Here is a 17,152-nt window from a genome sequence, read left to right on the forward strand (position 1 = left end):
AAATTAAGGCCAGTTGTTAGCAATCTATAGCACTCAGTCTATGTACTTCAGCCGTGTCCAGGCCAACTTTCCTTCTGTCCATGTTTCTTCTTGCAAACTATGGCTGAAGATTTATGTCTTCTTTTTTCCTTTTTCTTAATCATTCTCTGCAACAGACAGAAGTTGCCCTATAGTTTCTATAATCACAACTACAGAAACTTATAACTCCTTCAGAGCTGTCTTGGTGGCTTCCCTCATTAATCTTCTTTTTGCATGGTCACTCAGTTATTGAGAACTACCTTCTTCAGACATATTGCACTGTCTGTGTTTCTTAATGATGGATGTAAATCACATCTAAGACATATTCAATGATTTGAAAATGTTCATATATCCACCCCCTGTCTTGTCTAAAGACTTGCTGCAAAAGCAACAGTTTGCATTTAAAATAATCCTTATATTTAATTTGTACAATGACTTATGACACCTGGAAATTAAGTGGCTGTGATTTACAATGAATATTTTCACTAAAGCCTTTAAATTAAAGCTAAAACCCTGCACAGTTCTTGATTGTATCTTTTCAACTCTTTACGAAATTACGAAATGTGCCAATATCTCAATACTTATGGATCTGACTGTCACCTCCCACATTTCATTTTCATTTTTCATTTCATCTATATGACTACACTTTTTATTTTTGTGTCCTGTGAAACTGTTTTAGACCCTTTAATTTTGCACTGTATAATGTAAAGTGAATTGAGTTGAGATGAATATGTTATGTTGAAGAGCCTGTTGTTGTCAATCCCTGACCTCCTTCGTGCTGCATTTAGTGGCGAGGGTCAAACCCTTGAAGCGATTGGTTACTTTGTGCTGCGTTCTCAGAAATAATCAGATATTGGATGTGAATTGTTTGACTGAAATGCAAATGATGACTAAGTTAAATGCAGGTGTATACAAATGCCTCCATATTAGAGATGTTGAAGATGAGCTGAACATAGAAGACTTCACCTGCACCTGTCTTTTCTGTAATGTCCATGATATTTATTTAAAATGCAATGATTATTTTATGTAATATTATGCAATTTTTTTACTATTATCTGGTCTAAGCGAGTTCAGAAAATGAATGCATGTTACACCCCCTACACACACACACACACACACATCAGAAACCAATGTGCCACAGTGATAAAGTCATCATGAATCCACATGTGCAAACCCATCCCCGAACTTCATGTGCAAGCACCTGTATTTGCATTTGTGAGCAACTTAAGTCCATGAGACTGCAGCATTAGACTGGGATTCTGAATTATGATTCTGTCATTAATACCTTATACTGCTCACTGGTTCTTGTCTTTACAAATCTTGCATCTACATCCATTGCTTATAATTATAAGTAGTGCATTCGTATAAAAGCTTTAGTCCAAGAACTTTGACTGAAGGATTCCCAAAGATTTTACATAGATTTTGGCACATAATACAGCAAACTCCAAATGGAACAGCAGCGCCATGTAACTATTCAAAGATCGGAATGTCTGCTTCAGGTTCAGAACAAAAGAATTCCTGGCATCTACTAGAGTATGCTCCAAATTAATGCGTAAATCATGATTTTATATATTATATATGATTTTATATATATATATATATATATATATATATATATATATATATATATATATATATATATATATATATATATATATATATATATATATATATATATATATAAAAGAGCGCGAGAGAGAGAGAATTAGTCGTTAGAAATGTTTTCAATAAATAAAGTTAAATTTATATATGCATTATAATAGATTTAGTCTTATTTTATATTTTTAGATTTTCGTTGGTATTATTTAATTTTTTTAATAAACCGGCTCAAATAATTTGAAATCCAGGCTTTCCTTTATGTCACAAGATGCAGTTATATCAATTTACACAAAAAGCTGCCGTGTCAAAATAAAGTTTTTGTTTGTTTGTTTGTTTTTGTGTGTGTGTTTCGTTCAAATCATTTAGCAGAAACGCGGCTGGCACGTGGCGCACCTTGAATTAGACCACATCAAGGACGCGTAAATGAAATGTCAGTTTCCTGTGTCACCTCCTTAACTCGGGAGCTTCTAACACGTCGTTCCTCATCTTCGTTAAAGCCTGAAACGCTTTGCTTCAAACGTCTGTCATCATCCAAGTGTTTGTTGGAGGACCGCATTGGGAACCATCAGACGGAAGATTCTGGCCGCGCCGAGGTCGATGTTTGCGCCGAGCCTGGAGATGCTTTGCGCGGTCAGAGCGCTTGTTTGCCCAGTGCGGCCTGTAAACTGATGTTTGTCTTTGTGTTGTGCTGTGACAACAAACTCTGACCGACCGATGACCCCAGGGCTTCTTTTGAGGTGCAGGGCGTTCCTAATTCCTTCAAAGCGCACGCTGGGGGCCCACAGAGAGAATTTCAACATCTAAAAACCACCAAGGTTCTTTCGCCTCCCCCCACTCCCAAAATAAAAAAAAAAAAAATTACACTGTTTAAATTATTTAATACAAATTGCTAACTTCATTTTGGATGAATTCAATCATTTACATTATTTAAAACGCGCCAAACAAGTTGTAAAAATTAAGAATTGTTATGCAATTTATATTTCCTCAAAATACACAATGTCGTCGCAGATCAAATCTATACTGAAAAAAAATTATACTTTGGATCAACTTAAAAAAAATTATGTAATTTGTTACAGCTATTTTCTTTTCTTTTCTTTTTTTAGTTTTTCACGATGTATATTTATGATTTGGTAAAGTGATTCCAGCAGATTTAAACTGGAAACCACAATTTTCCATTAGACCAATGTAAATAAGTACTTTGAATGAAGTGCACTGATGTTTCATTTTTTTTCAATGTGGGCAAATAAGAAACAGTTTGACAGGTTTAAATTGATTACAGTCTGTTTTGTGAGGGAAATTTCGTATAGAATAATAATAAAAAAAAATTAAAAACAAAGGCATATTGCGAGGAAATATGAGACTTCAAACTGTGGAGAAAAGTTTTATACAAATTCACACTAGTTGTGAAAAATAAATATGAAGAACGAAAAATAGTGAATTTTCAGAGAAAGAAGAATATTTTTTTGACTAGCCTAATTGTGTAAATGTAATTGTGTAAATTAATATTTTGTTGAAATTTGCGCATTTCAAACGAATGCTTTATTTGATACGTCGATGCTTTTCATATTTGATTATGGCAGGTGTTAAAAGTGAATATAGGAATGTAACAATTTAACAATCTCTGAACCTGTTTTTATCCTATTAATATAGAACAAATGTTGAAAAAAGTTGTTAAAATTATTATTATTATCATTATTATACTGTTAATGACTTAAATTATTGCCATTTTAAAAGAAAATACAGCTTGTGTTTTCTTTTAAGAGGGATAGAATGTTTTCTAAGAATATTAATTTTAAACCATTCTTAAGTCATAATATAATCACTTTTGACTTGAAAGGAGCCAAAACAAACAGGCCCTTCAGCAACAAGCTGCACTTACCTATTTATTTATCCTGAAACAACTCCATTATCAGCTAAATGTGGGTATCTGTGTCTTGCCAACCTTAACACAGATGTCAACAAATGCCGTTTGTCCTGAAGCAGATAAGCCCCCATATTACAAGGTGTTTGTTTCTTTTTTCTTTTCTCCTTTTCTTCTTTTAAAATTTGTGTTTACGGGAGCTGAGATTAAAAGAAGAGCGACTGCTTTCAAAACGCACTCTCCTTTTCCATGTTTGTTGTTTCTAGAGGACTTGGATGACGATCAGATGATCTCTGCGGTTCCAATGGGTCGGCTCCTGCAGGTGGATCCAAAAGGTAAAGGTGAACGTCGCCATTAATCATTGCTCTTTACGCGCGGCATCAAAACAGCAAATGAACCAAGAAACCATCGTGGTTTGAAAACGGGACCGACTTGATAGTTTTTTTGTTTTGTTTTTTGTTTTTTGTTTTGTTTTTTATGTTTTGAATGTTGAGACTGCAGCTTAGACACACGTTTAAAATTTTATTAATGAACATTTAAAAATATGACAGCCACTCGATGCGTTAGTGTCACACTTTATCCAAACCGATTTTACGCATATTTCTGTAAGTTTTCTCGCGTCAGGTGGAGATGATGACACCGATGTGTAACTTGGGGGAACTGAGAGAATCTGACTCTGACAGAGGCCCACTGGGGGCCCCGCCAACCTTATCGATAGCCTTACCTCGATGTTTAAATCAATAGAGATTTTTTTCTTTTTTTGTGTGTCCCCTCAATAAGCCAACAGCTCGATAAGGTTGTCATCACAAATGACGCTGACATCCGTTCTCTCATCTTTTCCGTGGATAAACATGCCTTTATTATGCCAATATCCCCCCCCCCCCACACACACACCCCCAAAGGGACGGGAGCGCGCACGGCTGCATAAATTGAGAGATTCTGCTGCGCGTTAAAGAGACACGCGCGTGCAGCTGCTCAAACGGAGATAGTGTTGAAATGACAAAGAAACGGAACTTTGTGTCTTTTTTTAAAGAGATAAACAGACTTTAATATATAGATGATTCACCCGTAAATGTCTCTCTGGACAAAAGATGATCTGCTCCTTTGGATTAAATAGGTAACAGGAACGTACATGGATATATATATATGACCGGTCCCCCAACTGATAAAACTCAGCGCCCCACCGGTTGGACATGAAAGCAGTGCGCGTCACGCACACACACAAACACACACCCACACCGTGAGTTTGAACACTGATTCATCAGCATGATGCCTAATGGAAGACATCTAGTGCAATGAGGACTGGCCGCGGCCATGACGCACATCTTTGGTACATTTTGAGGTATTTCTTTGTGGAGCTTTGTGACGTTTCAGGTGAGCTGTTGCGCATTTACCACAGCGCATAAGTAACATCAAAACTCTAAATAAATCTGACACACGTTCAGCTACAGCCTCTATATCGCAGTCACACAAAAGACCCTATATATAAATAAATATATACCCCACGGTCCATATATGTTTTCCAATGTCCCAAATAGTGCATCGAGACTTAATATTCAGTCAGGACTGTGGGTTTGATATGCTGGGTGATCTTCAGACCTGTGGCCCTTAAAGAGGCAGTTGGAGTTTGTTTTTTTGTTTTTGTTTGTTTGTTTGTTTTTAGTTGGAGGGGTAGGGATCTGCACCCGTGGATGATCCCGTGGATTTCGGCGATGGGGTAGACGGGGCTGAGAGAGACTTCTCCGACGCAGCGTCGTCCATTTTCTCCTGAATGAGCTCACCGGGCTCAGAGGACGGAGCTTTGGCAGGAACCAGCCCCTCCTTCTCGCGCTTCTTCTGCTTCATCCTCCGGTTCTGGAACCAGATTTTCACTTGAGTCTCGTTGAGCTGAAGAGCGGCAGCAATTTCCACGCGCCGCGCGCGGGTCAGGTACTTGTTAAAGTGGAACTCCTTCTCCAGCTCCGTCAGCTGCTTGGTGGTGAAATTGGTCCGGACCGTGTTCGGCTGCCCGCCGTAACCGTACTCCCCAGATCTTCCTGCGGACAGAGGAAGAAGCCTTTGTGACCTCACAGAGAAGAGACGCTTTGTGGGGAAATGGCTTTTATGCAGCACAATCACAGTAAAAACAGACAGAAAACACAATCTGACAGCATGTATATGACTACAATCAAAAAAATTTGCCATATTTTTACAACTAAATTTGCCAGTATTGCGCACACCACTAAACTGAACTTGGGCTGTCAATTAGAATGCACGTGCTCACATACACGAGCGCACTCCAGGCACCTGTTTTCGGTGGGTTTCTCTTCACTTTCATCCAGTCGAAGGTTTGCGCAGAGGATGCACCCTCCGACAGAGGGGAGCAGCATGCCTCCAGGTGAGCTGCGTGCAGCGGTGACAGTGAGTTTGAGCAGCCTGCGAAAGCGGATGCTTGCTCGTGCCCGCCGCCATAGGCTGCTGGGGCATACTGCAGCTGGCCCAGTGGGGCGGCGGCACTGTAACCTTGGCGATGCTGCGAGACCACGGAGGAGGAAATGTTACCCGAATACATCAGGGGGCCGCACTGGGCAAATCCAGTGGATTCTACTTCCTGATTGAGCGCGTAATGGTTATAAGTGGCGCAGAAACTTTGTGCGCCATAGCTGGAGCTACAGGCCGGGTGGGCTCCGTATGTGAGACCCAGCGATCCCGCTGTGGGCTGGTATGACCCCGGCTGGTGGTGAATGCCGTCTGGGGAAGCTCTGCCTGTCATGAAACGGTCATCCGCCCCGCAGTTGCTGACCGTAACCGCGCAGGACTGGAAAGCTGTAATCCCGTGGTCCGAGTGGAAAGCCCTGACAGAGCATGAGCCACCTTCACCGCTCATCACCGAGTAGTCTAAGAAGCTGCTCATTGCAGCATTGTTGTGCCGCGAAAGAGGGACCATCAGCCTGTAACACCCCCTCTGATCTCTTCCCCCCTCTTACCCTGAGTGACCGTGCCAATCTGCACCTAAACTCTGTCCTTATCACGGGAGGGAGACAGGAGCGGAGGGGCGCACGGGCCGATATTGGTGATGTCACGTGGGCCCGGGTCAGCCAGTGAGGGACTTGTCGTTATCCTTTAGCCGGTGACAGATTGGTGTTTGAGTGGCTATTTAAATTCCAGGAGCTCGTCGATCAAGGTGACGCGCGCCCGCACTAATGTATGAGCCGAGCAAACAATGAGCTGGGTGGCAAACGGCGGCTGGACAGCTCACGGGTCGCATGAGAAAGAGACGGGGGACACGAAGCCCCACCGCGCGCTGAAAGATGAACGCTTCACTCTCTCAGACCTCTCCGTGAGGACGACCTCGCACTCTGACCCCAAGGTAACTGTATTTTTGGAACAGCGAGGTGTGTGCGCCCTCCGTGCCTGTGTTATGATGTCATGCATGAGAGGATGGATTTCTGGGTTTGTGCGCGCAGCCACGGGCGATATCAGCGTGAGACACGAAGCCAGACGCGCGCCGTGATCAATGTTCAGAATTAGACTATTCGTTACTATTATTATTTCACATTTTCCCACAGAGGTCGCATTAGGAATGTGTGTGTGTGCGTGCGTGCTCTGGAGGTCAAAGGTGACGCAATGACGAAAAAAAAGCCTATTAAACCTTTAAGATGATGAGGTATTATTTTTTCCTCTCCCAGGGTCGCCGTGTCTCCTCTGATCCCACTCCCACGCCTATTCATTACGCGCGTGTACAGTGATCAAATGATTTGATAACGCGCCCGTATGGCCCGAGGTGGGAGTGTGGGCTGATGATCTGGTTAAGTTCATCAAATAAAGCTGTTGGAGAAATAAATGACCGCGGAATGCATCGTGGAAAAGACGGAGATAGAGCGAGTGCGCGCGCGTGATACAGTTGCACTCACTGAACGAGCCAACCTACTCACGGGGGGGGGGGGGGGGGGGGGGGGGGTGAAAAGGGAGAAGGGGGGGATGAGCGCCCCTACTGGTCATCTGTGTTGATAGATAGATAGATAGATAGATAGATAGATAGATAGATAGATAGATAGATAGATAGATAGATAGATAGATAGATAGATAGATAGATAGATAGATAGATAGATAGATAGATAGATAGATAGATAGATAGATAGATAGATAGATAGATAGATAGATAGATAGATAGATAGATAGATAGATAGATAGATAGATAGATTTCCCTTTTACTTTGATTTGTCACAGGGTTAAAGGTGAACTTCAGTTCTATAGTTACAGGTGAATTTCAAATTTATTTTTTTAGTCCCATTGAGATCAAGCTCTCTTTTGCAAGGAGACCTGGACAATTATAAAGTTTCCAATTCATCTGACTTGCATGTCTTTAAATGTGGGAGGAAACCCACTCATACACAGGGAGAACATGCAAACTCCACTGGTGGGAATCAATCCCACGACCTTCTCTGGTGTGAGGCAACAGTGCTAACCACTAATCCACCGTGCTGCCATGACTTATGTTGAATACAAGGTTTTTTTTTTAATGACTGTACTGTATTACACCTAAATAAATTTATTTTTTCTCAAAGTATATTCATAATATGTTGAAAGCTTAAATTGTTAACTTAATTTGACATAAAGGAATCAATTTAGGGTTAACAAATCTGAGTATTTTTAAGTTGGCCTAAGATTTAAATTTCTCATTGTTGAGCATAAACACTGTCACAGACTAAACAGCTGCACAATCTAATGGTAAGAGACAATTTGAAACCATCAAAGTAAAACTCTTCTTGATGCCATGGAATGGGTGAAAATGTCTTTAAAATGTGTTTGGCAGCATGGAGAGGATCACTGCGGACTTACAGAAGTACATGTTTACTTCAGTAAATGTAACGAAACTTTTAAAAATGAGTTATTATGCATTTAGTGTCTTACCTTAGCCTTTTTCTGTTGTGGCAAAGCTAGTGTCTACATCAATACAACTCATTTGTGATGAGGGATTTCTTTCTGTTGAAAGCAGAAGAATGAGTTCTTCACCAACTGACTTGTACTGAATTAATGTAATAGCATAAAAAAAGAAGAGGGTGCGGTAAGGCAATAACTGTACAATCAGTTGATTTAACCCCTTAATGCCTATTGTCGCATATATGCGACAATATTTGACTCAAATATGCAACATACCAAATGGACCAGTATGCCTGTTGTCACAAATTTGCAAAATACCATTATTATTATTATAACATTATAACATAAATTATTACCAAAATACCAAAATTACTATTTATTTTTTGTGCAATTTTGTGAAATTAATAATCTCAACATTATTTACCATCTTCTTAAAGGCAAAAACACACACAAAACATTTTTTTTATATACAGCTATATAAATTCAGGCGTTAAGGGGTTAAAACGCTTTTTTATACCAAATAAGGCAAACATCCACACACATATGTTTGTAGGGATCCTCTCCGTGCTTCCTGACACGTGTAATTTTCTGACACAGCTGGCAAATGTTTTTGCCAATTGAAGTAAAATGTCAAAATTAAATACAAACTGAAGTGCCACACTGTTCAAGCTTGTGCAGATGCCACATGAACTAAAAAGAGCTTCAAATATAAATCTGTATATATTCTCTATTGTATTTTGTAAGAAAATGAGGTTGTATTTATTTGTGTAGTAACAAATGTGTTATTACTGAATGATCGCCGCTAATGAACAGACAATGACAAATGATGAAAAGAATGGTTTTGTTTTGTTTGTTGGTCAGTCAGAAATATAAGTATTAGGGCCATAATTTTAAATATGTTTAAAATTTGTTTTAAAAATGTTTTCTGCAATAAATGTAAATGAAAACTATTTAATTTCATAAGAATATATAGTAAAATGTTCAAAAATATTTAATGAAAAAAACTGAAAAAATGCTATCACTTTCACAGGCAGTTTTTCAAAAGCCATGGGATAGATACTTGAACATTTTCATGTTACAAAATTACGTCAGTCATGAAGAAAAAAAATATAGTAATGCAAATTTGTCTGGAGTAGGCAGTTCTCAAAAACTGAGTGAAGAAGAATAGTGAGGGAAGCCACCCTGAGTTCTTTAGAGTTGTCATGGATGTGACTGGTGTCTGGGGTTGATTGCTGCAACTGCATAGTGGAACGATGAGCAGAGAGAGATTTTCTTAAAAAAACAAACAAACAAACAAACAAAAAAACCTTAAATTTCAGCTGGAGAGTGCTGGTTGGGACACGGGAACTTCACCCCTAGATTTGATCTGTTTTACAATAATAAAGTTCTTCGAAAGTCCACTGTATCCTTGAACATGTTACTGGTGATGCCACACACAAAAGTTGCATGAGGCATATTCTTAAAAAAAAAAAATCACAGCCACAGAAGCTTATAACTCCTTCAGAGTTGTCCTGGGTGTCCTGGTAGCTTTCCTCACTTGCCTCCTTCTTGCACAGTGCCATAATGTTTATATTTTGTATTGATTGATGTAAATTAAGTCTGACATGTTCAGTGACTTGTGAAATGTTCATGTATCCATCCCCTGACTTATCAAAAGAAAAGTGTAGCCTATTCTCATGAACAATTTAGTAAAATGTACAAAAAGTGCTATGTATGTATTTTGTTTTAGCTCAATTTGAACATATCCCACATGTTCCTCCACCAGGAGGCCATGATGTTAGACAATGATAATAACATGTAACGGGGGGAAAACATAACTTGTCTTACTATTGTTGTTATTCTAACCCTAACCCTGACCATAACTCTAATACACATTTCTGAACATTAAACGTGAAACGTGAAAGGTGAAACGTGCGTAGGCATGAAGATTTTGTAGGAATATGTTACAAATATCACCTTAGACTTTTAGTAAGACATCATACAAAATGCATCATGAGAATATGTGGAAAGGGGATCATTTGCAGCTAGTTACATAAGTATTTGGACAGTGACCGTTTTTGGAATTTTGATTCTGTACACTGCTGCAATGGCGCTGAAATTAAATAATGAAGATGCAATTGAAGTGTGAACTTTTAGATTTAAATCAAGGGGTTTAACAAAAAATATTGTACTGCAATTTAGGAATAACAGACATTTTGTAAATAATTCCTCCATTTTTAGAGACCACAAGTCATTGGACAAACTACATATAAGGATAATTGGTCATACAAAATATCATTTTTTCACCCAGTTTTCTTTTGTACACATCAGGGGTGGTGTGCAGGAATATTTAAAAGTCATTGAACACAACTTGGACTTCATTTACATCAATCATTATGAAATACACACTTTATGGTACTGCATGACAAATCGGTCTTCAGTAGCAAAAAGTGATTGACAGTGCAAGAAGGATATTAGTGAGGGAAGCAATCGATATACCAAAATCTGAAGATGTTAGCGGGATCTATGCCTGTGAATCTGAACATTTTGTCTATTGCATTACAGCTTCACAGAGGTTGGAGAGAAGGAGTTTCTTAAACAGAAGATGTGAAATTTCAGACTGTTGCACAAAATGCGCACTGGAGACTTGAGCCTAGATTTGCTATGTTTCCTTATGTGAAAATCCTTCTGTGTGCCACTCCACCTTGGCATGAGTGATGCAACAGACATACTTTGCACAATGGATGGTTTCTCCAGTCATAGCTACAGAACTCCTTTAGAATTGTCATACGTTTTGGTGGCTTCCCTCACTACTGTCCATCTTCCATATTCACACAGTATTTGAGAACTGTCCATTCCAGTTAATTTCCCTGTACAGGACCATTCATTCTGTATTTCTTAATGACTGATGTAAATTAAGTTCAAGACATATTCAGAGACTTGGAAATGTTTGTGTATCTATCCCCCTGCTTTTCTAAAGGAACCTTTATGATTTAATCCTTATGGTTAGAACCATGTTACCTTGTTCATAAATGGAGTCCAGTGCAGTCCATTTGTCCAATTACTTATGACTTCTGTCAATAAAACTGGGTGTAATTCTGTAACAGTTTATGCAAAGTTTTTGTTGAACCCATTGAATTAGGGTTGACACTATACAACCACATCATCTTTGACTTAAAGTGTTATGGTGGATCTCACAAGAAACTAGAAGAACTGTATTTTAAAATGAGGCATATTGCAATGCTGTGAGGCGTAAGATGTTATTTTTAGGAGCTTTGGCACTTGGGTAGGTCCAATTTTTGTGCACAAGCCGAAAATAGGTGGGTGTTAAAAGGTTAAAAGAAAATATGTCATAATTAAAAATAAATAAATAAAAAATACAGAGGAAATTTTCTTGACTGTTCTGGTATATTTTTTTTGGGGGGGGGGGGGGGGTAAATAATTGTTTACTTTGTCATGACTAAAGCAATCCATATTTTATCAGTAAATGTTTGTAAAAATAAATTGGCACCATAGCGCTAAAATGTCCAGACAGAATGCCATTGAAAATTAAAGAATTATTTAAGAATTTAATGAATGAACAAAAAAAAGAGCATGATTGAAATATCTCCCTCTATTTTTATGGAAAGGGCACATGACTGAAGACGTTTGCATTGCTCTATGATGTGACATGTATCAACCTTTCCTGTATTAGTTATATACATATATTTAATATAGTTCGTAAGTCACCTGTGTGTGATCTGACTCTCCCCTCCCCCACCCCGACAGTCACGTGACTTGAGAGCAGACACAATTCAGATTCAACAAGACCACATATACATGGTTCAAATCATTATCAAAAATTCAGATGTGGCATGTTGTGACCAAATGGAACAGTTCAGAATACATCATATCTCAAAATACATTCATATTTTGAGAGATCAAATTTGAATCATATCTAGGCCCAGCTCTGATTAAATAACAGGATGTTATTTAACATGTTTTTACTATGCAAATAGATCACATGTGTTATTTGTCTAAAAAAACACTGATTCAAATCACTTCACTTCCTAATGTGAATGCAACCTAACAGTATGTCATTTCTAACTGTAATCATTTCAAATCTGAATTTGAATTCTATATTGTACATAAATGGATTTAATGCTTAGCAAAGATGTGATACAAACATCCCACCAGACTTGCCATGTTCACCCCAAACTGAGAAGATGAAAATCACAGCATTCACATTGTCCATTGTAAGATTTGAATCAAAAATAAGCCTGAATGTGAAGAAAAAGTAGGATTTGTCACAGGTATACTGTACAAACAGATTTGTGTTATTTCTTTAAAAATTGATTCAGATAGCTTTAGTTGCTAATGTGAATGCAACCCAGCATGTAAGTTCTAAATGTAATATTTTAAAATTGTAATTTAATTTCTATGTTGTATGCACATATATTTAATCTAAATATTATTAAAAGTAAAAAAGGTGATTTACTTTAAAAAATCATAACATAAATATTCTCACAGTATTCACATAATCAGGAATCAACTGAAATGGAATCTATATGCCTCATCTGATTTTTGTTTTCTTAATCAGGTTAAAATCTAGGCCCAAATTTGATTTGAAAAAGATTGATTTGGCACATTTTCACAAGGGAAAAAAAAGGATATTTCATTTGGGGGAAATGTGACTGTGATTCACTTCAGCTGCTAATGTGAACACAGCCCTATAGGTTCAACCTAATTCCAGTTGTCCAAATGGGGATCTATGGGGTTACAGAAATACTATCAAAAAAGCAGCTGTGATACAATCTCCATCAGACTTGACATCATATTTCATCTTTGGGCTGGGAAAAAAAATACATTTGGCATGTTTTCACTGAACAAAGAAATGGCGTATATGCATTGTGTGCATAGAGGGAAAATATGATACAGTGAGAACGTGGCCCAATAGCTTGTCAATTCTATTTAATTTGAATTTGTAACCTAGTGAAGTTACCCTTAACAAAAATGTTGCAAAGAGAAGTTGTTATACAAACTTCCCACTAGTGGGGGGGAAAAAAATGAGGTCAGTATTCTCTCGTCTACCCCTCCTCCTCCTCCTCCTCCTCTCCCCCCTCCTCCTCCTCCTTCTCTCTTCCCAGCTGCTCCTGCAGCAGAGTGAGTGGGTGCAGTGGATCCTGCCAGTCCGTGGAAACTTCGCCAGGCTTTGCGCAGGTTTGTGGGTCTTTGTTGAGCTGAACACATGTGCGCAGAAAAGGCGCGCTGTCTCGGAATGATTTGGTTACGCACGGCGCTGCTTCATGCGTATGCGTGCCAAAGCGCACCATACCAACCCCCAGTTATCTCCTTCTTATTCTCCCCCTCCCGCCCCCTTCCTTTTTTAGCCTAAACTCCCACGCGCGCTCTCACACTCGCACTAGACTGCTCAGCGCGTCGATGAACTGATTAGGGTTTCCAGATTATTCGATAAACCGCATCTGAACGATGCAAGGTTATGAATTTCGCACGTGTTGATGAGTTACTAAATCAATCCGTGTGTGTGTTTTTTGTGCAAACTGATTAAAGTGGAATCCTACACTAACTGAGTCACATAAATCGACTCACATGCCACACAATAAAACAAAACCATTCATAATCCCCACATTGAAATCAAAGATTTCTGTATATTTGTGCTGCAATAACTGCTGTCCTATTGCTGTGTTTAAAAAATAATAAATAATAAATCTGAGTGAAACGAGCCAACATATTGCTTTGTGTCGTTTCTGCAGCAGGGGAGCTATTCTTAGTAAATACAAGTATGATAAATAGTTTAAGCGCAGTCTGTTTGGAGTTGAAGATAGTGTTAACGCACAGGGCGCAGCCTCATAACCTGAGCGAGCTGCTACTGTTGCCGCTGTCGCCGAGCCAGCAACGTGCTTAAACAAGCTATAAAAATGAATTATTGCCAAATGCATGCAGAGACCCGACTCTTCTTTTTTTAAAGCTTTGATTTGGGGCGTCCCGTATGAAAATGTAAGTGGGTTTTATTTGTGCACATTACGCCACAATTGGTCTCCTTAATGTCGGACTCATTCATGCCACCGAGTGATTTATGGGCTCCTGAAGGCAAACATGGCTCGGGTATTTGCCTGCAACATGCACACAGTGTTAAGAGCCCTGTCATGCAGGATTGTTTGCTCTTACACTGCAAAAAAGGGGAAAAAATGTATTGGAGTATGTGCAGGCATTCTGAAATGTGTTATTCAAAAATAATTTAATCCAAAAAAAAACTTCAAATAAATTAAAAATAATAATAATAAATTACAACTATAATTATTTTACTATTTTAGAATAATCCATTTTATTTTTAAATGTGCAATTATAATAAATCTCGACACTTCACTGACTATTTGTATTCATTTCCAACCTGTTGTTCAATTTGCATAATGTTCTATAATTATTTTATTTGGATTTTTTCTGCTCTCAGTTTTTGACTAAAATATATATGGGTTTTTTTAAGACAGAGAGAGAGAGAAACAAATAAGTCGAAACACCAGAAAAGAGGTTTGTAGCAAGTTAATTGTATTCTAACAAAAATATCCAAGACATTGGAAGCTATACAAAAATAAAAATGAGCAGGTTCCATAGGCCTAATACCGTTTACTTATTCACACACACACTCATAATTTCCATTCCAAGAGATCAGTTTGGTAATTACAAGCCACGCTGGACTAGATCTAGTTCAGTGATTTAATTTCATCCTTACCTTGAATTAATCGTCAAGTCAAATATGAACTGAATAAATGTGCCGAATATACAAACAACATCAGAGTTAACACCTTCATAGCCTGATCATTATTGTCCTGATTTTTTTTTAAAAGAAAAAGAAGTAAAGTTATAGATTGATTTCGATTAGTAGTTCAGATGTTGCAGGTCGATTGTAGTTAGGGACTCCGAGAAAAAATAGAAACTGTCCGTGGAAATGTCCACGGGGCTGTCCAGGGATTCTGACAAGCTCGGCGAGGCTGCGTCGGAGAGCTGCAGGCAGGAATCCGAGGAGAAAGCTTGAAAATCGTGTAAAGAAACATCCAATGCCGAGGGACTGTCGCCATTGTCCGGGCCAGATGCCGAGCCGGGGCCCATTGTTGACACGCAGGCCGGAACAGTGGGTGACGGGTTGGGAAAATGTTTCAGATTTTTGTCATTGCTGTTCAGCGGCGCAGCAGCAAAGCTCATGGTGTCTCCATTGTGAAGCTGCTGCGCGGGGCCCAGGGTGGTGTTCTGAAAGGGGTAGGTATCTCTCTCCAGGAGGGCCCCGTTCTGCTCGTACAGGGGGGCCTCGTCCTCGTCGTCGCTGTGCACGCCGTCCTCCGCTCCGAGTCCTTTCCCCTCGCCGTTGTGGTTCTCTTTGCTCTGCGTCTGCCGTTTATGCTTCATGCGCCGGTTTTGGAACCACACTTTGACTTGCCTCTCCGTCAGGTCCAGCAAGGCCGCTATTTCCACGCGCCTCGGCCGACACAGATACTTGTTGAAGTGGAACTCCTTCTCCAGCTCCAGAAGCTGCGTGTTGGTGTACGCTGTCCTCAACCGACGGGAGCCCGCACCTCCGGCTACTCCTCCTCCAGCTGCTGCGCCGCTCTCCGCGATATCAGGCGAGCCTGGAGCCGGAGAGAGAGAGAGATAGAGTGGAAATAAAAAAAAAAATAATAATGCACAAGCAACACCGGCGGTAGCGTGGGATTAAAATGCAGAGCATAAAAAAACCATCCGACCACGAATCTAACATGAGGCTTCCACGTTCAATGTGCTAAACCGCTGCGTAAAGATTCATTTTCCACCAAAAATAAAGCTGCTCCATGTGAGGCGCAGGCAGGCTGGTGTTAGATATATAATGAATGCTGCAGCTGCCCTCCTCGGCAACGGCACTCCATCACTCTTCATTACTGTCACACATCAAAACTGCGGTGCAGCGCGAGGAATAAATCATTTCCACCACCAAACTTTGACTAAACTTTTCTCCCTTTCTTTCCTTTAATATGTCGATAAAAATCCGGAATAGGGGGATGGTTTTCTAAAAGGCCTGTTACAGTTTGTAAGTACGGTTGCAATGACCCACCTTTCGGAGAGAAGCACACGGGTCCATTGGAGACGTTGCTGGTGGCGGTAGTGCTGGTGGACGTGGGCAGGTGGTTCCTCTTGGAGGCTTTCTTCTCCCGCATCCAGGGGTACTCCGGGGGTAAGGAGGCGGTGGGCAGCGGGCTGCATCCGTCGGGGCTGTGCCTGGGCCGGCCGTGCCGCGGATGGCTGCCCGGATTCAGGCTGGGAATGGTCTGCTCAAAGGGAGGAGGAATCAGTGTCGGGCGTGAAAGCGTCGAGCTCTTGATTGATGAACTTTGAAATGAATCAGCGACAGGGGGGAAAGATGTCAGGCACTCAGCAAGCGACGGCTGACTATTGATAAAACCGCTCTCTCGCTCGAATTCGTAATTCATCTCCGCTCCCTGAGAGCCGAGGAAAGTTTGCGCGCGTATTTTTATAAATGTTGCGGCTCAGTGAGGACGACGAGGAGAGAAAAAAATTATTACTCCCAAAAAAAAAAAAAAAAAAAAAAAAAAAAATCTCCTTGCTGGTGTTTTTTTTTTTTTTTTCTTCTTCTTTTTTTTTTCTTTCTTTTTTTTCTATTTCACTGATTACGGCCGTGTGGGGACCGAGCTGCTATTAAACTATTGAATTCATGGAGACAAGGTTGAAATTGGACCGAATTGCCTGTCACATGATTACCTCTGCCCAATGACAATTTGGGGTTTACTCAAAAGAAGCCAGTGTCTGTCTGCCTGATTGATCCAAAAAAAACTCTGGTGGAGGACG

The 17,152-nt window shown here is 39.9% G+C and overlaps 3 protein-coding genes across 4 annotated transcripts in view; 1 reads left to right on the forward strand and 2 right to left on the reverse strand.

Moving 5' to 3' along the window:
- LOC117502400 overlaps positions 1–17,152 on the forward strand; it is a 25,187-nt gene continuing 8,035 nt past the window's right edge. The window contains exons 1-2 of the mRNA XM_034161439.1: positions 1–12; positions 14,120–14,123. The gene's annotated coding sequence lies outside the window, so the exon portion shown is untranslated. The remainder of the gene's footprint in view (positions 13–14,119; positions 14,124–17,152) is intronic.
- On the reverse strand, positions 4,527–6,377 carry hoxa1a (homeobox A1a). The gene is made up of 2 exons (XM_034161444.1): positions 5,765–6,377; positions 4,527–5,514 (listed from the first exon to the last, which is right to left on the reverse strand). The coding sequence occupies exons 1-2, from the start codon at positions 6,369–6,371 to the stop codon at positions 5,138–5,140; spliced, it is 984 nt and encodes a 327-aa protein (XP_034017335.1). The 5' UTR covers positions 6,372–6,377; the 3' UTR covers positions 4,527–5,137.
- LOC117502401 (homeobox protein Hox-A2a) lies at positions 14,846–16,876 on the reverse strand. Of its 2 annotated transcripts, XM_034161441.1 has the most exons (3): positions 16,401–16,876; positions 15,623–15,942; positions 14,846–15,592 (listed from the first exon to the last, which is right to left on the reverse strand). In XM_034161441.1, the coding sequence occupies exons 1-3, from the start codon at positions 16,774–16,776 to the stop codon at positions 15,197–15,199; spliced, it is 1,092 nt and encodes a 363-aa protein (XP_034017332.1). In that variant the 5' UTR covers positions 16,777–16,876; the 3' UTR covers positions 14,846–15,196. The 2 variants fall into 2 exon arrangements, with proteins under 2 accessions (XP_034017332.1, XP_034017331.1); XM_034161440.1 differs by having other exon boundaries at positions 14,846–15,942; positions 16,401–16,875.

The sequence above is a fragment of the Thalassophryne amazonica genome, chromosome 20, assembly GCF_902500255.1.
Source record: "Thalassophryne amazonica chromosome 20, fThaAma1.1, whole genome shotgun sequence".
NCBI classification, from domain to species: Eukaryota; Metazoa; Chordata; class Actinopteri; order Batrachoidiformes; family Batrachoididae; genus Thalassophryne; species Thalassophryne amazonica.